Source organism: Pezoporus wallicus, unplaced genomic scaffold (genome assembly GCF_028554395.1).
Source record: "Pezoporus wallicus isolate ANWC-B61680 ecotype Strahan unplaced genomic scaffold, APGP_CSIRO_Pwel_v1 contig_5767, whole genome shotgun sequence".
In the NCBI taxonomy this organism is placed as follows: domain Eukaryota; kingdom Metazoa; phylum Chordata; class Aves; order Psittaciformes; family Psittacidae; genus Pezoporus; species Pezoporus wallicus.
In genome coordinates, this window is record NW_026640599.1 from 7,562,889 (window position 1) to 7,582,621 (window position 19,733).

The 19,733-nt window shown below is 45.7% G+C and overlaps 1 protein-coding gene across 4 annotated transcripts in view; it reads left to right on the top strand.

Annotated features, from left to right (window-relative positions):
* The window catches only part of RAI2 (retinoic acid induced 2), a 44,306-nt gene extending 33,684 nt beyond the window's left edge, over window positions 1–10,622 (top strand). For all 4 annotated transcript variants that reach the window (XM_057419522.1, XM_057419525.1, XM_057419523.1 and 1 more), the window contains exon 2: window positions 8,455–10,622. In XM_057419522.1, coding sequence (XP_057275505.1) covers window positions 8,560–10,224 — 1,665 coding nt within the window. In that variant the 5' untranslated portion in view covers window positions 8,455–8,559 and the 3' untranslated portion in view covers window positions 10,225–10,622. The remainder of the gene's footprint in view (window positions 1–8,454) is intronic.
* Window positions 10,623–19,733: the final 9,111 nt, after the last annotated feature.

Here is a 19,733-nt window from a genome sequence, read left to right on the forward strand (position 1 = left end):
CTTACACTGAGTGCTTTTTGTTTTGGGTTTGGGGGGAAGCAGGGCTTGCAATTACTTTTAATTGGTATCCTTTTCCTCTTGTTATCATTGGTGTATCAATTGCTGGGAAAACAAAATGCATGGGTTTTAAAATTTATTGTAAAGTAGTGGCTCTTGTTTGTTTTGTTTAGCTCTGTTCTCAAAACAGCTCATTTTTCTTTGCTTTGCTGGTGAATATAATGTTTTGATTGAAAATGATACTAAATAATCAGTTAAATGGGATATTTAATGACAGGAAAAATTGTTTAAAGTAATTTTTTCCCATAGGAAAATCATGCACTTTACTTTCAAGCCAAAGAAGTCTTTTAATGCTAGCATGAGTCTGCATTCCTCCTACGGTCTCACTCCAAAAGTAAACACATGGGTGCACCACATGTGTGAAAACTGTGGAGGTCAAGGTATAGAAAAACTCAGGAGCTCCAATGCAAAATAGATCCCCAGAGGAAGTCCAGTTTTTCCGTAACAGCATTTTAATTTAGACTTTCTTATACTCTCAACCTACTGCCAGTTTGTCTTCTCTGTGGGGAGCTGGCTTACAGTATAAGTGGCAAGCAGTGGGTATTTGCCTATATGGACTTTGAGGAGGGTCTTTGGCACTGTCTCCAATAAGATCCTCACAGACAAGCTGTTGATATATGGGCTGGATGAGCAGACAGTGAGGTGCAGAGGCAACTGTCTGAATGGCTGGGCCCAGAGGACAATGATGACTGAACAAAGTCTGGCTGTAGGCCAGTGACTACTGGTGTACCTCTGGTCAGCACTGGGTCCAGTCCCATTCAACACCTTCATTAATGATCTGGATGATGGGGCAGAGCGTACTCGCAGCAAGTTTCCATATTACATAAAACTGGCAAGAGTGGCTGATACATCCAGGGGTCATGCTGCCATCCAGAAGGACCTCAGCAGGCTTGAGGCTTGAGAAATGTGCTGATGGGAGCCTCGTGAAGTTCAAAAAGGGGAAGTGCAAAACCCTGCACCTGGGGAGAAACAACTCCAGGCACCAGGATGTGATGGAGGACGTCCCTGTTTAAACACAAATGAGGAGTGTGAAAGCTGAACCAAGTTAGAAGAGCCTGCTAGGTCACAGGGACATCATCAAACTAGGTGGCACGTGACTCATCAGTAATATGGCTGGCAAGTTTATATTTGTCCTTCACACGTCAGGTTTAATACATCAGATTTCTGTGTACTGTCACTGCCTCAGAATGTGAGTTCAGCTTACTGCAGGCTGAGCAAGCTGCTGCTGTTCAGGCATTTCTGTGCTATGCCAAGGGGAAAAAATAAACCACCATTCAAAAGGTATTATTTTCAGAAACCTGCTGTGAGGTTTCGCCAAGCATGACAATTTGGAGACCCCAGGAACTGGGATGTGCTGTGGATATAAGAAACTTGAGCATTTGGGAATAGCAAAATCAATCTCGAGTAAGTTCAAGGTAGCCCTTCTTTTAGAATGCCTGCTCTCTGTAATACTATATATTGCATGAGACATGGTCCTTTTGAAAGTTGAAGACTGTCAGTTAAGTGTTATATCGAATTAGTGGAGTAATTCGTGAATGGAGCAGAGGAAGGGAAAAGGCATGTGCTATCTCTCTTATGCTTGGGGTATGTCACAGTTTCCTCTGCAAATGTAGGGTTTGGTTGGGGTATTTTAGGCTTTCAGATTGGGTATAAAAATTCGCTATAGGTTGAAATTTGTCAGGCAAATGCTCTATTCCTTCCACAGCATTTATCATCTGTCTTGCATATATTGCCCTTGGGAGTAAAGACACTGGTTTTGGGCCTGTGATAGGATTTCATTTTTCAATTGGTCTGATTTGTTTTTAAATGAGGAGAAAGTGAGTTCTCTCCTCTTCAAAACGGATTGCTAAGTACAGGCTGTTGACAAAAGCAGTATAGCTAGCAGATACATGATTCTAAAACAGCTCTTTGCAGCCAATTAGCCTGTGCAATAGGCAGACCACTGTGGTATTTCTCAGCTGAACTATTTAAAAGACCGAAGTATGATCAGCCAGTCCAGCTGCTGCATTTGAGAATGATCGTGTGTGCCGAAGCAGTGCTGTGTGCTGAAGCAGTGCATACATATTGTCAATGTCCCATCTATAACGTGCCATTTGGCACTGCCATAATGATTTCCTTTCCCTTGTGTTCCCCCAGGGCTTAACAGCCTGGATGGGAGCCTTGACACAAAACAGGTTCGCCTCCAGAAAGGATCCATAATGCAGCAGTGGAAAATAAAAGAGTACCTGTTGCATGAGCTGCGTCAGAGCCTTGTTATTCCTCTGGCATCTTCTGAAGTTAATGAGATGCTCTTACTTTAACTGCTTCTAAGCAGCATCCACCTCATCCTCCATGCTATAGCTCATGTAGAGTGATAAATAATGTGGGGCAGCATGTAGGTGCATGGTGAGCAGAGAATGTTGTGCAGAGGGATGGGGAGCAAAGGCTACAGGTGTAGCTTTCATGCCAGTGGAGATACCCCAGTGTGGTCCTCCCTCCTCTTTCTGGCTGGTGCCAAAGGAAATTCTGCCTGTCTTTGCAATATCTTTCTCACCTTGCCTTTGTTCACTTTGAATTGTGCCTCTAAATCTTAAAGGGGAGTTGCTGGGTATTTGAGTCAAGGGAACAAGGTGGGAGAGGGTAGGGTTAAACCAGGATGTTTCCTTAGTGCCCCTTGGAGATGTCTTGGGATCAGCTGTAACAGTTGTTTTTCTCCTTCCTATTAGCTGGTGCAGTGCTGTGTTTTGGCTTCAGTCTGAGAACAACGCTGATAACACGCTGATGTTTTTAGTTGTTGCAAAGTAATGTTTACCCTGATCAAGGACTTTTTAGTCTCACCCTCTGCCAGTGAGGAGGGGCACAGGAAGCCAGGAGGGAGCAGAGACAGGACACCTGACCCAAACTAGCCAAAGGGGTATTCCGTACCACAGCACGTCATGCCCAGTATATAAATTGGGGGGAGTCACCCAGAAGGCTCAGATCACTACTTGGGTCAGGCTGGGTATCAGATGGTGGGTGGTGAGCAAGTGTACTGTGCATCACTTGTGTTTATTGGTTTCTTTTCCTTTTCCCCTTTCAGTTTTATATTCTTTCCCCTTGTTATTTCCCTTATCATTATTATTATTGGTGGTAGCAGCAGTGTTTTTGTGTTATACCTCGGTCACTGGACTGTTCTTATCTCAACCCCTGGGGTTTACATTCTTCCAGTTCTCCTCCCCCATACACCTGGGCGGGGAGGGGAAGAGGGGGCAGTGAGCAAGTGACTGCTTGCACTGTTTCTGAGTTACCAGTTGGGCTTAAACCATGACAAGAAGACAGAGAAGTGCATCCCCAGTGGTTCCCTTTGGTGATGACTAAGGGGGGACAGATCGGATTGCATTTGGTGTCTGACTGAGCTGCCAGGAGGGTGAAGGGCAGGTTGTATTAACAAATGCCCTCCATGTCTCTTCTGCTCTGCCTGCCCCGTTACCTTGGAGGGGGTCACCATCAGTCCTCCTGCAAGCAGAGGAGGGGACAAGTCCCACCAGCCCTTCTGGTGCCTCTTCACCTGGCCAAGGTGTGTGTGGGGTATCAAATTTAGCACCATGAATGGTGAAACACAGGAAGGAATGCTAGTTCACCATTATCTGTGAGTTGTTTGACTCCTCTGCCCTTTGGTGCTTGAGGATTACAGTGCTAAAAGGGCCTGTGGCATGGCCCGGATTGTCAGTCCCAGGTGCCTGAACACATGAATCAGTGGGAAATGTGAGAGGCAAACTGCTGAGATCATCTGTGATTTGAAGTATGCGGAGCCTATCTGTATGTTATTTATGTAGTGATAGCTCCATGTATTTGGTTTATGAAAGCTCACTTTATTCAAATACTTTTTTTTTTTCCTTTTCTAGCAACAAAACACCAATAACAATACGGTAAAGCCTTTATTTGTGTATGGCTTGAGCTATACAACCCAGAATTTGTAGAATGGAAGATGATTTATAGTTGGTTGGTCTGTGTTAAGATGTTGCCTACGTGTATATTTACAGCAGAAGGATGCAGAACGAATGGTGCAGGCCCTGGCATGGCACTGTGGTCGGGTGCATGCCGCTCCAGGTGCTCAGCAGGTCTGCTGCCTTCTCATCAGGGATGCTCTCACTATGGCACTTGTTAGTGGGCTTCTGCTTCAAACATGTTGCTTTTGGCAGGAGTATTAGTGACAGCAAGCAGTGAGTTTTGGCAAAACATTGAAGTCCAAATCTGTGCATAATTTTGTCCCCAGGCTGTTCTGTTAAGTCAAGATTCACATTTTGTTTCGTGTTTGATACCACGTTTATACTGAAGAGAAACCCTATTTTTCCAGGAGATGAGATACTGAGCAGGACATCCCACAAAGAGACCCTTCCCATAGTGTGCACAGTGTAATTTGAACTCTGTGTAGATAGCATGGTACGGATGAGCAAGCAAAGCACAGGGATGGCTGCGTACGATGTAGTGCTGCAGTCCCACAGGAAGGCATGCAACAGCCCTGAGAAAAGCCTGTTGCACAGCCATCAGCAGGAGATAAAAAAAAATTAGGCAGAGTTATCACCATGCCTTTCATGGTGTTTCTGTATAGCTAACATACCATTTCCTGTAGAGTTACACACATCATTGGTTAGTGCTATGAACTTAACTTTTATCAGCACCCCGGTGGGAAAGCTTGGGTTATTTACAATAGGGCTCCTTTAAGTGTTGCAAGCTTCTTCTCAATTAAAACAAACAGCAAATAAAATATTAAGTAGATAAGTAGCGAAAAGGAAAATAATTGATCTTCTGGCACTGAGGTGTGGTAGACACACGAAACTTGAAGGAATTTCACTGAATTATATTACCTTCATCTGTGTATATTAGGTAAATGAAAGTTGTTTTTAAAAACAAAAACCCAGCACATACTTCCACTTGATTTTTACTAAAGGAGAAATACAGTATAGCTATCACTGTAAACACCAACATGGAAAAATTACTTTGGTTTAAGTCATCTCCATGTTGGCTTAAGGTTTTGTACCATGTACACAGTGTGTGTAGTATAAAAAAGCAGCCTAGGAACTACAAAACACCTCTTTGGACAACTTTCAAACTGTCTCTTTACCCCAGATCTCCAAACATTTCCTCTTTTGAAGCATAGGGACTTGGATCCTTTTCGCTCTGTCTGCTTACTGACCATAATAGGTGCTTAGTGTAGTATATGTTCAGCAACCCTGGGATTCCCTTCAGGGTGAAACAAAATTGCTTTACAGGGAGCAGGAGGCAGTTGTGCTGGGACCCTGCTGTACTTGGCAGCCTGCAAGCTGTGGGCAGAATCGTGAACTATTTTAGGTGTATATTTATATATATATATATATCATATATATACATATATGTATCATAGCATCGAGTGGTTTGGGTTGGAAGGGACCTTAAAGCTCATCCAGTTCCAACCACCCTGCCATGGGCAGGGACACCTTCCACTTGACCAGGCTGCTCCCATCCAACTTGGCCTTGAACAGTGCCAGGGATGGGGCATCAATGCCCCATGTGTTATTTTTTGTTTTCTGTAGCTGTCACATGCTCAAGAAGCAGGTACACTGGGAGTACAGAAAGGTACATTTCCACATAGGAAAGGTGAGAAGGGATAAACCCCACACCCAACCCCTAAACCTGGGTTGAGGACTGCACCTCACTTTTCTCATCATCTCCTCCTCCTCGCACAGTGGGGCCCTCCCAGAGGCAGTATAGGATTGTGACCTCAACAATATAAATTTGTAGATCCCAGAAAAATACGGGATCAAGTGTGGAAAACAATATTTGACTATGGTTTAAAAAAAAAAAACAAACAGCAAAACCAAGCCCACAGGCATTTCTTCAAGGTGTCTCATGGTGATAGATGAGTTGCTCTCCTCATCTAAATACTTCCTCTGCCTGCAGCCCTGTCGCCTTTTAAAGCAGCAATTGTGGGGATTTTATTATGTTTGATACTTTCATCGTCAGCGGTGATCTGTCTCTCTCTCCCTGCATCCGTACCGCATGCTAATCCCTCAAGTCTCTTATTTTTCATAATTTTCGTCTTAATTTTTCTGTTTCTCAACATGAAATGGGTTTGCCAGAGGAACAGGAGGTCATTTCCTGTCCCTGCCAGATCAGTAATTCTCTATGAAAACACAGCGATCTCACACTTCTCAAGCAAACAGAAACATGGGGAAGAGCCAGTGTCATGTGCAAAACACTCGGCTGTGCTGCAGCAGCTGGAGCAGCAAAGATGCTGGGGTGTGCTGCAGAGACCACGGGGGTTTAAAATGGTCATTTTACAAAGAGGGAGGGAGAGATTATATAAGAGCAGGGGAAAATGGCTTTCTAATTCCTTAATTGAAGCAACGTCCTTTTTTTGCAGCTTGAATGTGCTGAGCGGTCTCCTCATTGCCTTTATTTTTAGAAACAATTGCTTCTCTTTTTTTTTTTTTTTTTTATTTTTTTTTCCAAAACAAGACTGGCCTGATTTTTTATACCAGTACTTGTCACTGTCTGGAGAACAGTTTGATTTTTGTTCCTGTTTTTCAGTGCTTGGTCACCTCTGCCTGCTGGTAATCTGTCTCAGCCAAGGGTAGAAAAGGAAACAAATAAATAAAACCCCAACTTCGTATTTGTGACTGTTTTCTGCAGAATGTTTCATGAGATTAAAAAAATCCAGAATTATTCTCCTTAAGCCAGCAGCATGAGGAGAAAAGAAGTGACTCATCTGTTTACTTTTAAAAATCCTTTTTAAGAACTCGAATGTGCCTGATAAATTATTAGCTTTTTACCCAACCAGCCTCCCCCCCCATTAACTCCTGGCATTTCTGGAGTCTTGCGCTCGCCATAGCATCTTGCTGCCAAATCCAAGGATTTACAAGTCTCAGGAGAGACTTGGGAAATTTCCCGCTTCCCTGCCTTGGCCATTTTTTAGCCTTTGTTTGTGGGTTTTGAGGGTGGGTTTTTTTTCCCATTTCCCTGTCCCCTTTGCAGGTTTGTCATTTACAAATGTCTGTGCAAGCAAATAATTTCTGTAAGTGCCACAGCCAGCTGAGCTCTTTGCATGCTTTCAGGCCCAGACACATCCCCAGGCTGGGACCCCTCACCCACCCCTATCACCTCCTGTGATCCCAACACCAGCATGCCTATGGGACGTGGGGAAGCGCCTCACTCTCACCAGCTGAGCCAGGCAGGCAATGGGAATGGCACAGGTTGTGCTCATAGGGAGCAGGATTCAGCCGCGTGCAGGTGGAAAATGTAAATTTGGGGTGCGCCTCTGCTTTCCCATGGTAACGGAGTTGAAACTGGACAAGTTTCCATGGTGATTATTACTACAGCAGGATGCGCCACACACTCTGGGAGAGGCATGGGCAGTGCCAAGACACAGTGGCCAGTCCCTAGCCAAAGTCTGCTGGTGGTAGCTCACAGGCTGGAAATTATATATCCTTCTAAAGGAATGGATGCACAGTGCCATTAATTTGCTTGTTTGTTTCCAGGGGAAGGACGTGTTAATCTTTTTAGGAAATAGGCTGCACATTTCACTGCAACCACGAACAGAAAACATCTCTGCCCTTTTTTAATTGCCATTTGTGTGGTTGATATAAAGGGTTGGGCTGTCAAACTAAATTTGGGATTACTTTGATTTTTTGTTATTCTTCGGGTCTTTAATGAATCAGGTGCCTGGTTCACATTTCTGTCTCTAGCTAGCTCAGTGGCAGTGTGAGTACTAGGGTTTGGTTTGGTTTTTCTTTGCCATTGCCTGGCCGTGCTCCTTTCTCACCCTGATCATGGCAGTTTTGGAGGTCCTGTAAGCACCGTGTGACGCTCACCTGCTTGCCTTGAGTAAATCCCACCAGGATGAAAAAGGAATGAGTGTTCTAGGGGAATCGAGTACAGTTCACCCATGGTGAAACGTTTTTTAGCTGTGATATTAGAAATGTGTGTTTTGGTGGCTTTTGTTGAGTTATAACACCGCTCTGTCATGCTTCTCTGCCATGCACTGTCATTATGTGTAGTTTTGTTGAAAAGTGTAAAACAGGCAGCCCAAGTCATAGAATCGCGGAATCACAGAATGGTTAGCGTTGGAAAGGACCTTCAGATCATCCAGTTCCAATCCCCCTGCCTTGTTTCACACTGCATACCGGGGGGTGGGTTTGGCTGTAGGCAGTCCTTAAGCCTTTTAAATTATCTATGTTTACAGCTAAATATAAGTTCCTCAAAACTCTTCGTACAACACTCACGAGCGTATGTATATCCAGCATCTCTGTGTATATAGTATGCTGCATTATGGAGCCGTTAGCCTGAAGCGTGGAAATGTTTGATGGCTTGTCTTTGGCGATGGGGTCTTTAAAGGCAATTGCAAATATTATTTTAGGGAGGAGATTTATGTGGTGCCTAAAATATGTTTCTGGCTTGCAGGCCAAATTATGTTGGTGCCGATGCTCCTGGCAGCCCGGAGGCGCCACGGATCTCACTGATGGCGATGTAGAGTCAGTGCCGGCAGAGCCCAAGAAGCCCTGCAACATGGAGGAGCTTTACAAGGATGCCCCAAACCTGCCCATGGACGTCACCAACTCGCCCTCGGCAATGGCCAACAACAAGCTGGAGAACGGGGTGGCCCAGCTGATCACAGCAGAGGCCTGGAACATCAATTCGGCCGACCTGATGAAGAAGGCCCTGTCGCCGCTGGTGACAGTCCCTGCACCCTCCATCCTGACACCACCGGCCGAGTCGCAGAGCGGGGTGGCTCTGAAGGTGGCGGCCACCGTGCTGCAGCCTATCTGCCTGGGGGACAGCCCTGTTGTCCTGCCCATCCACCTGCAGGTAGCCGGCAGCACCGCCCCACAGATGCCGGCCACCAACACCACCACCCCCTACGTCATGACGACGCAGGGCCCTGTTCCGCTGCCTGTCCTCCTGGAGCAGCACGTCTTCCAGCACCTGAACTCTCCCCTGGTGCTGCCCCCGGGGGCCACCTGCCCCGCCAGCCCCCTGCACACCAGCCTCTTCCCTGGTGCTGCTCCCCCCGTCGGGCAGCCCCAGCTCCTGGACCCCAAGCCCTCCAGCCAAGCACAGGAGACTGTCCTGCCCCCCGTCTTTCAGACACCGGGGTTCGCTGCCGTCCTTCAGGACCTGTTTCCTTCACAGGGTGCCCTGGGCTCTGCCCCCTGCCAGCCCCCCCCGGACTACACCACTGTCCCGCCCCAGGCCTTCAGCTCACCCCTCTCCCCACTGGTGCCCCCTGCTACGCTGTTGGTGCCCTACCCTGTCATCGTGCCCCTGCCTGTCCCTGTCCCCATCCCCATCCCTGTCCCCATCCCTGTGCCCCACGGCGCTGAGGCCAAGGCAGCCCCTGACCCGCCCAAGCCGCAGCTCTTCACTGCTCACTCCTGCAAAGGCACCCAGACCCCGCTGGAGAAGGAGGAGACAAAGCCCTTCGACCTCCCGCATCCACGGGATTTTCCCCAGCTGAGCCGCCATACTGTCATCAAGATGGGCAGCGACAATGAGGCGCTGGACCTCTCCATGAAAGGGCCACCCATGCCCCGGGCCAGTGAGGTGGCCCCACCACCACCACCTGAGGACGGGGCCCTGGACCTGTCTCTTGCCTCCTGTCGCAAGCCAGCGGGTCCCCTTGGGGAGGTGGCCAGTACCATCCCCACCGCCACTGCTGAGGCCGGCACTCACCCTGTGCTGGACAAGCTCCCCGGCCCAGCTGCCCCCTTCACCCCCTGCAAGCCGCAGGAGGCATCGGGCAAGGTGGAGGGCAGGGGGGCAGGCGGCGGGCAGGCTGAGCTGCTACGGCAGCCACAGAAGTGGCTGGTGGAGCAGGCGGGCAGGGCGGGCTGCGAGCCCAAGGCCAGCAACAACATCGAGATCGTCAGCACCTCGCAGACAGCCAAAGTCATCGTCTCCGTCAAGGACGCCGTGCCCACCATCTTCTGCGGCAAGATCAAGGGCCTGTCTGGGGTCTCCACCAAAAACTTTTCCTTCAAAAGGGACCTGCCCCAGGACTCGGTGCTGCAGTGCTACGACGTGAAGAGCCCACCCGAGCCCCGGGACAGCGCCGAGGCCCTCAGGAAACCCGTCAAAAACAGGAGTGTAAAGCTAAAGAAAATGAACTCGCCGGAGATACATATTCTTCCAATCAAGAAGCAACGGCTCGCTGCCTTTTTTCCAAGAAAGTAAATTATGGGGTTTTAGAATTTTAATATTATTATGAGAAGAAGGAGAAAAAAAGTAATAAAAAAGATGCACTTGGGTTTAAACTCATTTAAAACTTTAAACTATCTTTGTAAGTTATTTTTGGGGGATGGGGGAGAGGATCAGATGTAGAGTCCCTATAAGCTGGGTTGGTTGATTCTTTTCTTTTTTCCTTTTTTTGTTATTGAATTTTGACTTTTCACGGGAAACGGAATAAAAAGCAACCTATTTTTCAAGCAGATTGCACATTTTGCAGCTTTAATGGAGTAATGGATGAGTCCGAGGGGTAAGAGCTATTTTCACTGCCATGAAGTGCTTTGATGATGTAATTCTTCAGAACGGTTCAGAATGGAGATTTCAAAATAAATGTTTGTACGTGCTAATCGGTGGCGGCATGGGTTTTGTCATTTCTGAACTGCTTGCAGTGCACAGAGGAGCTTTGGCTAAAGGTCTGTAGACTGGAAAGCACCGCAGCTGACTTGTGATGAACCTAAAGCGTTAAAGAGTAGAACTAACAGGCTGAGAAAAACTATATTGTCTCGCAGCACTGTTGGAACAGCGCACGTCACCACAGCCACTAGTGATGTGCCCAGATGAGCTTTGGGAGAAGCAAGAGCGAGCGAGCAGTACAGCCCAGTGCACACCTAACGCCAGCTTCATTGCAAGAGACCACAGGAAACTGTCTTAGGATATTGAGAAATACTATCAGTCATTTAAAAGAGAATAGCCTGAAAGTCAGGGGAATTCGGTTGCCTGGGGGATGGGAGGGGGAGGAAAAATCACCTAATTTTTCCCAGCCTGACTACAGATAAATGGAAAAGTTGTTTGTTGTTACTCTTTGCTGGCTGAAATCAATGCACGTGGAAGAGCAGAACTGTGTAACGTTATCACAGGGCAGTGTACAAGCCATCCACGTCAATGGAGAAATGTGAATGTACGATTAAAATAAAAGTTCTGGTAGGTTACAGATTTGCACTTGTGTGTGGAAATGAGCTGGAGATGCATTTTGGTCTGTCGGCTTTTATGTTCACACAGCTCACTTGTAAAAACCCACCCTGACTGAAGAATGAACATGAGAGCAGGAGAACAATTTTCAATGGGTGCTGCCTTTTTTGTGGCTATAACCCTTATGTAGGAAACCTTTTGTGTTACTATTTCAAATGACATGTTCCCAGCACCGCACCACTTCTCTCTAAATAAAAATAAGCCATTGTAAACCCGTCAGCTAGATGCCATTGCATACTGTGCCTGCCTTTAACTGGCTGCAGCCAAGCTACTTCCAAGAGTTCTCTTGGACAGTTTCGGGAAGGTTTTTGCAGTTGTTCATGCAATGAGAAATTGCCCAAAGAAGCAGCTTCAGGGCTATAAGTCTAATGGCACCCTTAGCCCCTGGTGTCATGCTGAAATCTGTTGAAACATTTGATGCTAGCAGATGCCAGTTCACTATTCAGAAAAATGCATCTGCATTATGAGGTTCAGAAAGGCATTCCGCTTCTCTTTTCCTGGGCCAAAGGATCGCTGCCCTCTTGCTTAATATGAAAATGGAGAACTTTCACATAAGGGTAGCATCAAAATCTGTCAAATTCTTGCTTTTTAAGTATTTTTAAAGCCTTTTATTTTTTTTCCCAAAGCTGTCAGAACTGACAATGTTCAGAAGAGCGTGAAGTGCTGATGGATTCATGAATGTTTAGTCATCTGAGTGTATTTTTCATTAATTTTTTTTTCTTAATTGAAAGTACTCTGCTGTTGCTACTTTGTTTTGCTCCCTCTAAGAAACCGTGCTGATGAAATGTGTCATCTTCTGGTTACTGCAGTGCAGAGGCTCAGGATTTCAACATCCCTGGGGATAGCCATCCCAGTTGTCACTGCCCCACTCTATTTCAGCTGGGTCTGTTCCAGTGTCAAAAAAAACCTTCTGCAAATGCAGTTTCTCCCCAGGGCTACACCAGATTATTTCAAAAGGAGGTCACAGCGTTAGCTGCTGTCGTTTTTATTTCACAGCTGACAGAAGCAAGCCCAAAAACAGTTTCTGGGATTCTTTTTTTATTTTTTTCAAGTATGTGCTTCTTGTGGTGAGACACTGGCACAGGTCACCCAGAGAAGCGGTGGCTGCCCCATCCCTGGCAGTGTTCAAGGCCAGGTTGGACGGGGCTTTGAGCAACCTGGTCTAGTGGAAGGTGTCCCTGCCCATGGAAGGGGGGGTGGAACTGGATGAGCTTTAAGGTCCCTTCCAACCAAACCGTTCCATGATTCAGTGATCTGCTGCATTGACCACCCTGATCCCTCCGGCCTTATGCAAGGGTCACCCCCCACAGCATCCTTGGCCATCAGAGGACATTGCACTGGTGCCCAGCCGACGCATACCCCTCCTGCCCAAGCCACAGGGCACACGGGACAGGCAGAGCAGTGCCTGACAGTGACACCGCTGTAGGTGCTAAGGCTTTTCCTCCTCCCCTTTGCAGGTCTTTCCTGAGAGCTATTAGTGCTCCCAGGTTAACTTCAGTGCCCAGGCTATTTCCCAGGCTGCTTTGCACACAGTGGTCTCATTTAACTGGATTTAGACCACAAGCCCCAGAAACCCTGACAACAAATTAGGCTAAATCAGCTTTATGCCATTATAAACCCATAAAAGCACTGTCAAAACAGTGCCTACGGGCAACTAATTCAGTTTAAAGCCAACTGGTACCAGTTGTAAAGGCAGAGCAGACCAGCAGCCATGCAACTGCATCTTCTCCAGACCATTACAAGAGCAACTGCAACCTCCCTTCTCTGAGACAGCAGAAACAAACAGCAAGCTCCAACTATCCTAGCCACCCATTTATGGGGCTGTCTCCATAAGGGCCAAGCTCCCTGGCACTGCTGACCACTACCAACATCCCCATTGACACAAGGTGACACAGGTTGGAGCCACCCTGCTAGAAATGGATGGGCAGAACAGACTGGGCTCACCCCACCCCATAGCCTGGCTTTTCCATTGCTGAAACTTCAATGGCAGGGGAGATATTCTGACCAGCATCTTTCTGGGAAGGCTTAGGGCAGCTCCCACTGCCTCCCCTGCTACCCCAGCCTTCAAGGCTGTGCCATGGGGAGAGAAGCCATGCACCAGCACCTCTCCTGATGCTTAACTCTGTTGGGCAGATGACACTAAATAGGGGCCATTTGCCTCCCACCATCCCTCGTGTGTGAAGCACAAGTCCTACATCCCATCAGCATGGGGGAGAAGCAGCCACAGAACAAGATACTTAATTATACCAAGAATGAGCACTTCCACCTCCTCCTCCTTGCTTCTAGCAGCAATTACATATTTTGTATATTGGGCCATTAATTTTCTACAAGGCTATACTGTAACAGCTTCTGAAACTTCTGCAAGAAGAGGACACGGAGCCGCACTCATATGATATATGGAGCTTCCATTTCTTGTGGCTGTTAATGGAGACATTAATACCTCTTGCGAAGTTGAAGGGAAAGTCATTAAGCTGTAATGGTAGGAGAAAGATGTTTTACAATGATGGGTATATGCAAGGTAGAGAGGAGCAGTGCAGACCCTCAAGGGCACGCCTTGTTGGCTCCAAGCTTTCTTGAGTTGGACTTTGGGTGTGAGCATTTATTAGAGGCTGGCTGAGAGGGGAGAGGGTTGAAGGTGTGGGTTACCTTCCCCTCTGCTCTCTTCAACCTGTCAGGCAGAGGCTTCACAGGAAGACAGACACCGAATCTGAAGAGGGAAGCAGGGCTGTACATCTTTTCAGTGGGACAGCATGCTGGGACATCTAATCTAGGGCAAGCTTTGCTTAGAAAGATGATCCCTGATGTCCCTTCCAATCTGGTATTCTATCGTTCTGTGACTTCAGGCAAAAGCCATGGTACATGGCAGCCTTAAGGGTGGGAGAGCGCAGGTGCTCCAGCCTGGAGCTTTCCTTTGCAGTCACCTTCCCCTGCAGTGCTCACAGCACAGCCCCGGGCTCAGGGGTGCACAGCTAAGGCTTCAGCACTGGGAGTTAGCTGTGAGCAACAGAAATTAATCCAAAAGAAGAATGAGCATCTTCTCAGCCAGAGAACTGACCTGGTTTTAGGCTGAGAGAACAGACAAGCAGTCAGGTAAGCAGCAGACAATTATGAGTGCAAGGAAAAGGTGGAGAATGGGGAGATGAAAGTAGGAAGTGGAAGCTAACAGCCACCTCCAGGCCTGTTGGCACTGCACCTTTAATAAAGTTAGCAACCAGCCAGCCAAAGAATGAAAGGGAGAAGCAAAACTGTGGCCCTTGGCCATAAGTAGATGACAGAAAAGGAAGGTGTCAGCTTCAAAAATAAGGCTCCAGGGCAACTTGGTTTAGTGAGAGTGGAAGGAAAGGAGAGCACTGAGCACTGGTAATGCTTTCTTGGCCTGAAGGCAGCTGAGAAGCAAGGGCCAGGGGAGGTGGTACATCAAATCACACACATGCAGAGCACACAAAGCAGTGTGGCCTTCCTCCTCATGCCCAGACACAGCAGGGGACAGGGAAAGGCAGCAGGAAACACAGCGTGGCAGGAAGGGAAGGGGAAGGAGAACAGCAAAGACATCCATTTCTGCATATCACAGGCCTCAAATGACCTGTGACTGTGTAACTGAGGCTCTCCTACCACCCCTGCTCCTATCAGCTATGAAATTGATACACCAATATATCTTCCCATTACTGCTAACTTTTTTTTTACCACTTCCACCCATTTTCCACTCAGCCCCCCAGAGCACTGGGATGGCCACACCACCTTGCAAATCCCTGCAGAGGTTTGACCCACAAGGGCTCAAGGAGCAGCTTCACACACTTCTTGCGTGTGAAAGATTTCGGGGGAAACTGGCTGGCACACCAAGCACTTAAGGGAGAGATTCAGAGGAGTCTGTGCCCCTTCACTTGCACAAAGGTACCTCAGGACAGTGCTCTGACAACAATAAGAGGCTCATTACCAGTCCTCATGAAGAATCTTGGACAATGAAAACAGCATAAAACAACATTGCATAATATCCTGGTGCCAGATGGTTTAGTTTCTTTTTGTGCTCAAGTTTATAAAAACATGCTGAAGGGCTCTGTCAAAGCCCTCGTTTTCCTCTGGCTGGAATTGGTTCCTGCCTTCCCAAACACAGCCAGCCTGCCACTGTGACATTAATGATGTTAATTTGTGCAATCTGCTTTTTTCACTCACCTATTACTTTTTTCCCCAATGCTTCCCCTTCCTCTTACTTAAAAGTTGCCTTTCTCTTAGATCGTACAACTTTTAATGCTGAAGCTCGCAATTCAGAGTACACTGGGGCAGCCCTACACACACACATGAGCAAATCCCCTAATTTTAGTGCGGAAAACATATTTTCCACAGTTGTTAAAATCCTGGTATCACAGCCTTGCTAGGAAAATCCATTCTGTTGTTGAACCATCTGAAACATTTCTTCATGTATGGGGAGAAAAATTACTAATCACTAAAATATTTAGCACTTCTTTGTGCCCATATACCCCAACCTCTCCTAGAATAATATCCTGGTACTGAAATTATTAGGATACTTTCAAAATGAGAGGGGGAAATTAAAAAAGCAAATGGCAGGGTACAATCTAATCAGAGATCTGGAAGGGAGCATTATTTTACAGGTAAAACATTAGTTTTCACTGTTAAGAAGTGCATGTTTCCAGGAAAGCACTGGTAATGGACACATTGCATCCCCACATCAGACTGTGCCCAGCCCCCCTTGCTCCTGGGATTACTAATGTTCCTTAACCCACAGCTGTCTCAAAATGGTTGCATTTTCTGCATTGTTTCAGTATCGTCCTTCCCACCACATCCTTGTCAATGGAGTTTCCATCTTTTTTTGCTTAAGAACCAAAGACAGGCAACATTTTGTCTTGGTCTGGCATCTCACAGACAAAGGACGTGTCATTGTGACAAAAAGCAAGGGAGGTCCTTCCTCCCAGAGCTTACGTACTGTAAGAAAACCCCTAAAAGTCCCATCAGTAAGCATGGGAAAGCTATTAATTTTTGAGGCTTCTGATACACAAGTGATTTCCTGTTTGAGAAAAAGGAAAGCCTTCCTCCTTTCACAGTTACAAAGGTACCAAGTAGATTCCTCATTCTTTAAACAAATGCTTCAAAATAAGTACCTTGAAATCTTGGTCCATAGAGCATGGATCAGCATAAAAAAGCACGTGCGTGTCCTTCAGAGACCCTTTAAAACAAGAGAGATGCAGCAGCGCTCCAACTGTGCAACAACCAAGAGAGCAGAAATATTCTCTATGGACAGACTTTTTTCTGGATATCAGGACTTTTGAGTGAGAACCCTTGTGTGGTGGACCACAGGACCTGCCAGCATTTCTTGGTCGGTACACCAACTAGGTCCTTCAATGTTGGACTCACGTAAGGGCATTGTTCCATCTTACTTGAAATGAACTGCACTTTAGGTGGCAAATTAGCTTACATGTTGCAGCTAAGTGAGATGGGTATCAAGGGTCCCATTATAGATACTGGAAATACAGTCAGTAAAACCAATAGAGTCAAGAGAGCTATTCATTGCCTTGTAAAACAGATGTTGGTTATGTGATCAGATCACTCATACCCTCAACTCAGTCAGCTAGATCTCTATGGACTACAATGAGAGAGTGTAAACAACCATGATATAAAGACATGAAATTAAACCCAATCCTGTATTCCTAGGTTTTGGCTCTTCAATTGTCTTGGCTTTAAAAGAAATCACGTCAAGAAGGAGTTGGTAGCAGCAGCTCATTCAATTGGGAAGAAACACTTTAGAGACAGAGGATGAGCCAAAAATTGGGTAGGAAATTACAAGGATTCAGTCCATGTTTTCAGATTAAATCATGCCAAGATAAAATACTTCACATTCCTGACATGGTTCAAAATGTTAATTTCTAAATTTCCTCTTTAAAATCTCAGCTCAATGCAAACAGTCAAAGACACTAGTCATGACTCAACAGTCAGTGCATCCAAATCTGAAACAGTTTAAGTTAGTATATCCACCTGGTTTTCTCCTTTATGATTTTCCATTACTTCATTCTTCATATATTTTCCTTCCCATGTTTATTGCATGCAAACCCTATCAGTCATCCCAGGCTTCCATTTCTGTTTTCTTTCAAAACATTTAAACTTTCCCCAACTTGTTCATTTCCTGTAGCCAACCACCACCCAAGCAAAGACAGTTTACAATTAATACACTATAATGAATGCAAAGATGTATGAAAGTAATATGTTCCCTTTGGCTGAGTTGGTCTCTTGAAAATAAACAACTGAGAGAATTCAGTTAAAAAAAACACAGAAAACTAACAAACCCCTCCCAAAACAACCAAAAACATACACCTCACCATTGCCCACTGAGCCTAACAAGCAATATGCCCCAAGTACATTCCAATGACCTATCTAGTATCTCACCCTGAAAGTACTAGCATAAATCAAGGGTAGACTAAAACTGAGCACTTACTTACTAATTTTTCCACCCCCACTATTTTGTTCATGAAAGCTCAGGGACTTAAAGAGGGAGACTGACAGACAGAAAAGCATTTGATAGAACACACCTTGAGTAACATGGCCTAAGTGAGAGGCATCTGCTTGCAAGAGAGTACCATCAATATTCCCAGGCAAGGAATGAGAACAGCAGCAATAGTTGGTATGTATCTCACAGATAAACAAGCTGCAGAGCCCCTTCCTTACTTTTCAAAACATGCAGAAGAAGCACATGCAAAGATCTTTCCCTCAAAAGGGTCTCCAATAAAGGGAAGACTTGTTTGGCAGCACTGGTTTGGAGAGATGGAAGTTGAGAGAAGAGTTCAGATCTGTTTGAAAACCCCACTCTTAGGGATCTGGACAGCATTAACACAATTGCCTGGGGAAACTGAGTGCCTCCATAAACTGAAAAAAGCTAACTACAAGAAAAGGGAGAAATCTAGTAAAATTATGGGTTTTTCATTTGAGCACCAGACTTTCTAAAGGTGTGCCACCATTTATTAAGATTTTTCCCAGTGCCTTGCCAATTGCCGTGGCTTCCACCTGGGAGGGTAGATGAGCCTTTGTCCTTCCAGTTCTCGACCTCGGTGCTGAGACTGCCAGTGCAAGGAAATGGCAATTATCATGGTGGTTTTGTGGTGTATTCATTTTCTTCCAGCTGTCAGAACTAGAAAGGAACCATTGGAAGAGAGGAGTTCTGCCAGCTTCAAGCTGTACATCTGTTCCCATTTGTCTGTTCACACAACATGGGATGCCATCTCCCTTTTCTCTTGTGCTGGCATCTGTTTGCTTGTACTGTTTGTTCTGGAATAGCTTCTATTTCGGAGGCTGCAAAGTGAATCTCTGTGGATGAAAATGTCTTTGGGTATTTTAAAAAGAAAAGAAGTAGAGCTGTTCAGCCTCTGCTATCAGCACTAAACACTTCCCCCGAAGATAATGAAAGCTGAAATAAAACTAGCAGTGGTCCATAAAGCTACAAGGAGAAGCAGCTCCTTCACTCCTCAGCTTGTACAGCAGGACTGGGAGATTCTGGAGCTGGGGAGGCTAATTCTGATTCAAATGGGACAAATTACAGCTAATCAAAATGATCTGGTAGGACAAGGATGGATGATTTATGCAAGCAGAGGATTTAAAAGCCTATTGGACCACTGTAATGATAGATTTTAAGCACACATAGGACTCCCATTATCTACACAGCCACAGAAATGAGAATTTATTTAGGATGAACTGTCAGATGAGAAAGCAGCAAAATATTTTGGTATTTAAAAAAAACACCAACAAACTATGTCTGAGGTTCTTACTATAAAAAAAAAAAAATTAACATACAAAATGTCTCAGTTGCAGACTCAAAACACAGTGAGTTTACAACAGACGGTTTGGATTTTAAGAAGATAAAAGTCTCAGAATGGCTCTGCATGACCTTTGAAACAACAGGAATACAGACAGTTGGGGAACACGATCCCAGGATTACGGGGTAGTTCGTAAGCTTTACAGAGCGAAAGATTATAATCAGGGCTTGAGAAAAAAAGCAGCAATCATTTCACCACTGAAAAGGACACAAAACCAGCTTCTGCTTCCCTGCGTCACTCTCAGGCAGTTCCAAATGAGCACTTTTTACTCACTGTAATAGTTTTACATGTAATAAAAAAAGCAGAGGAGGAATATATGACCTTTGAAATTGATCTCGAGGGGTTCTCATTTTTTTCTTTCTCTTTAAACCAAGCCAGCCTAACTCTACGTAGCTTCAACTTGAGCAGCAGAAAGGTGGTCAGAACTTTTAGAACAGGTTCGCAGATCTAACACTGGAATTAAATGTTCATTTTGAGCAAATGAAACTCACCATCCAATTAAAGAAACAACAGTGTTATCCACTTTTACAACGTGTTTTATTACATGATACTGCATTAAAATAGGTTACACTTTTTAGGTGAAAAAGGAAGACTGGGGAAAATGTGAGCCCACTGCTGAATGAGACAGGGTACCTCGTTACACACAACATGGAAACGGCTGAAGTACTGAATGGT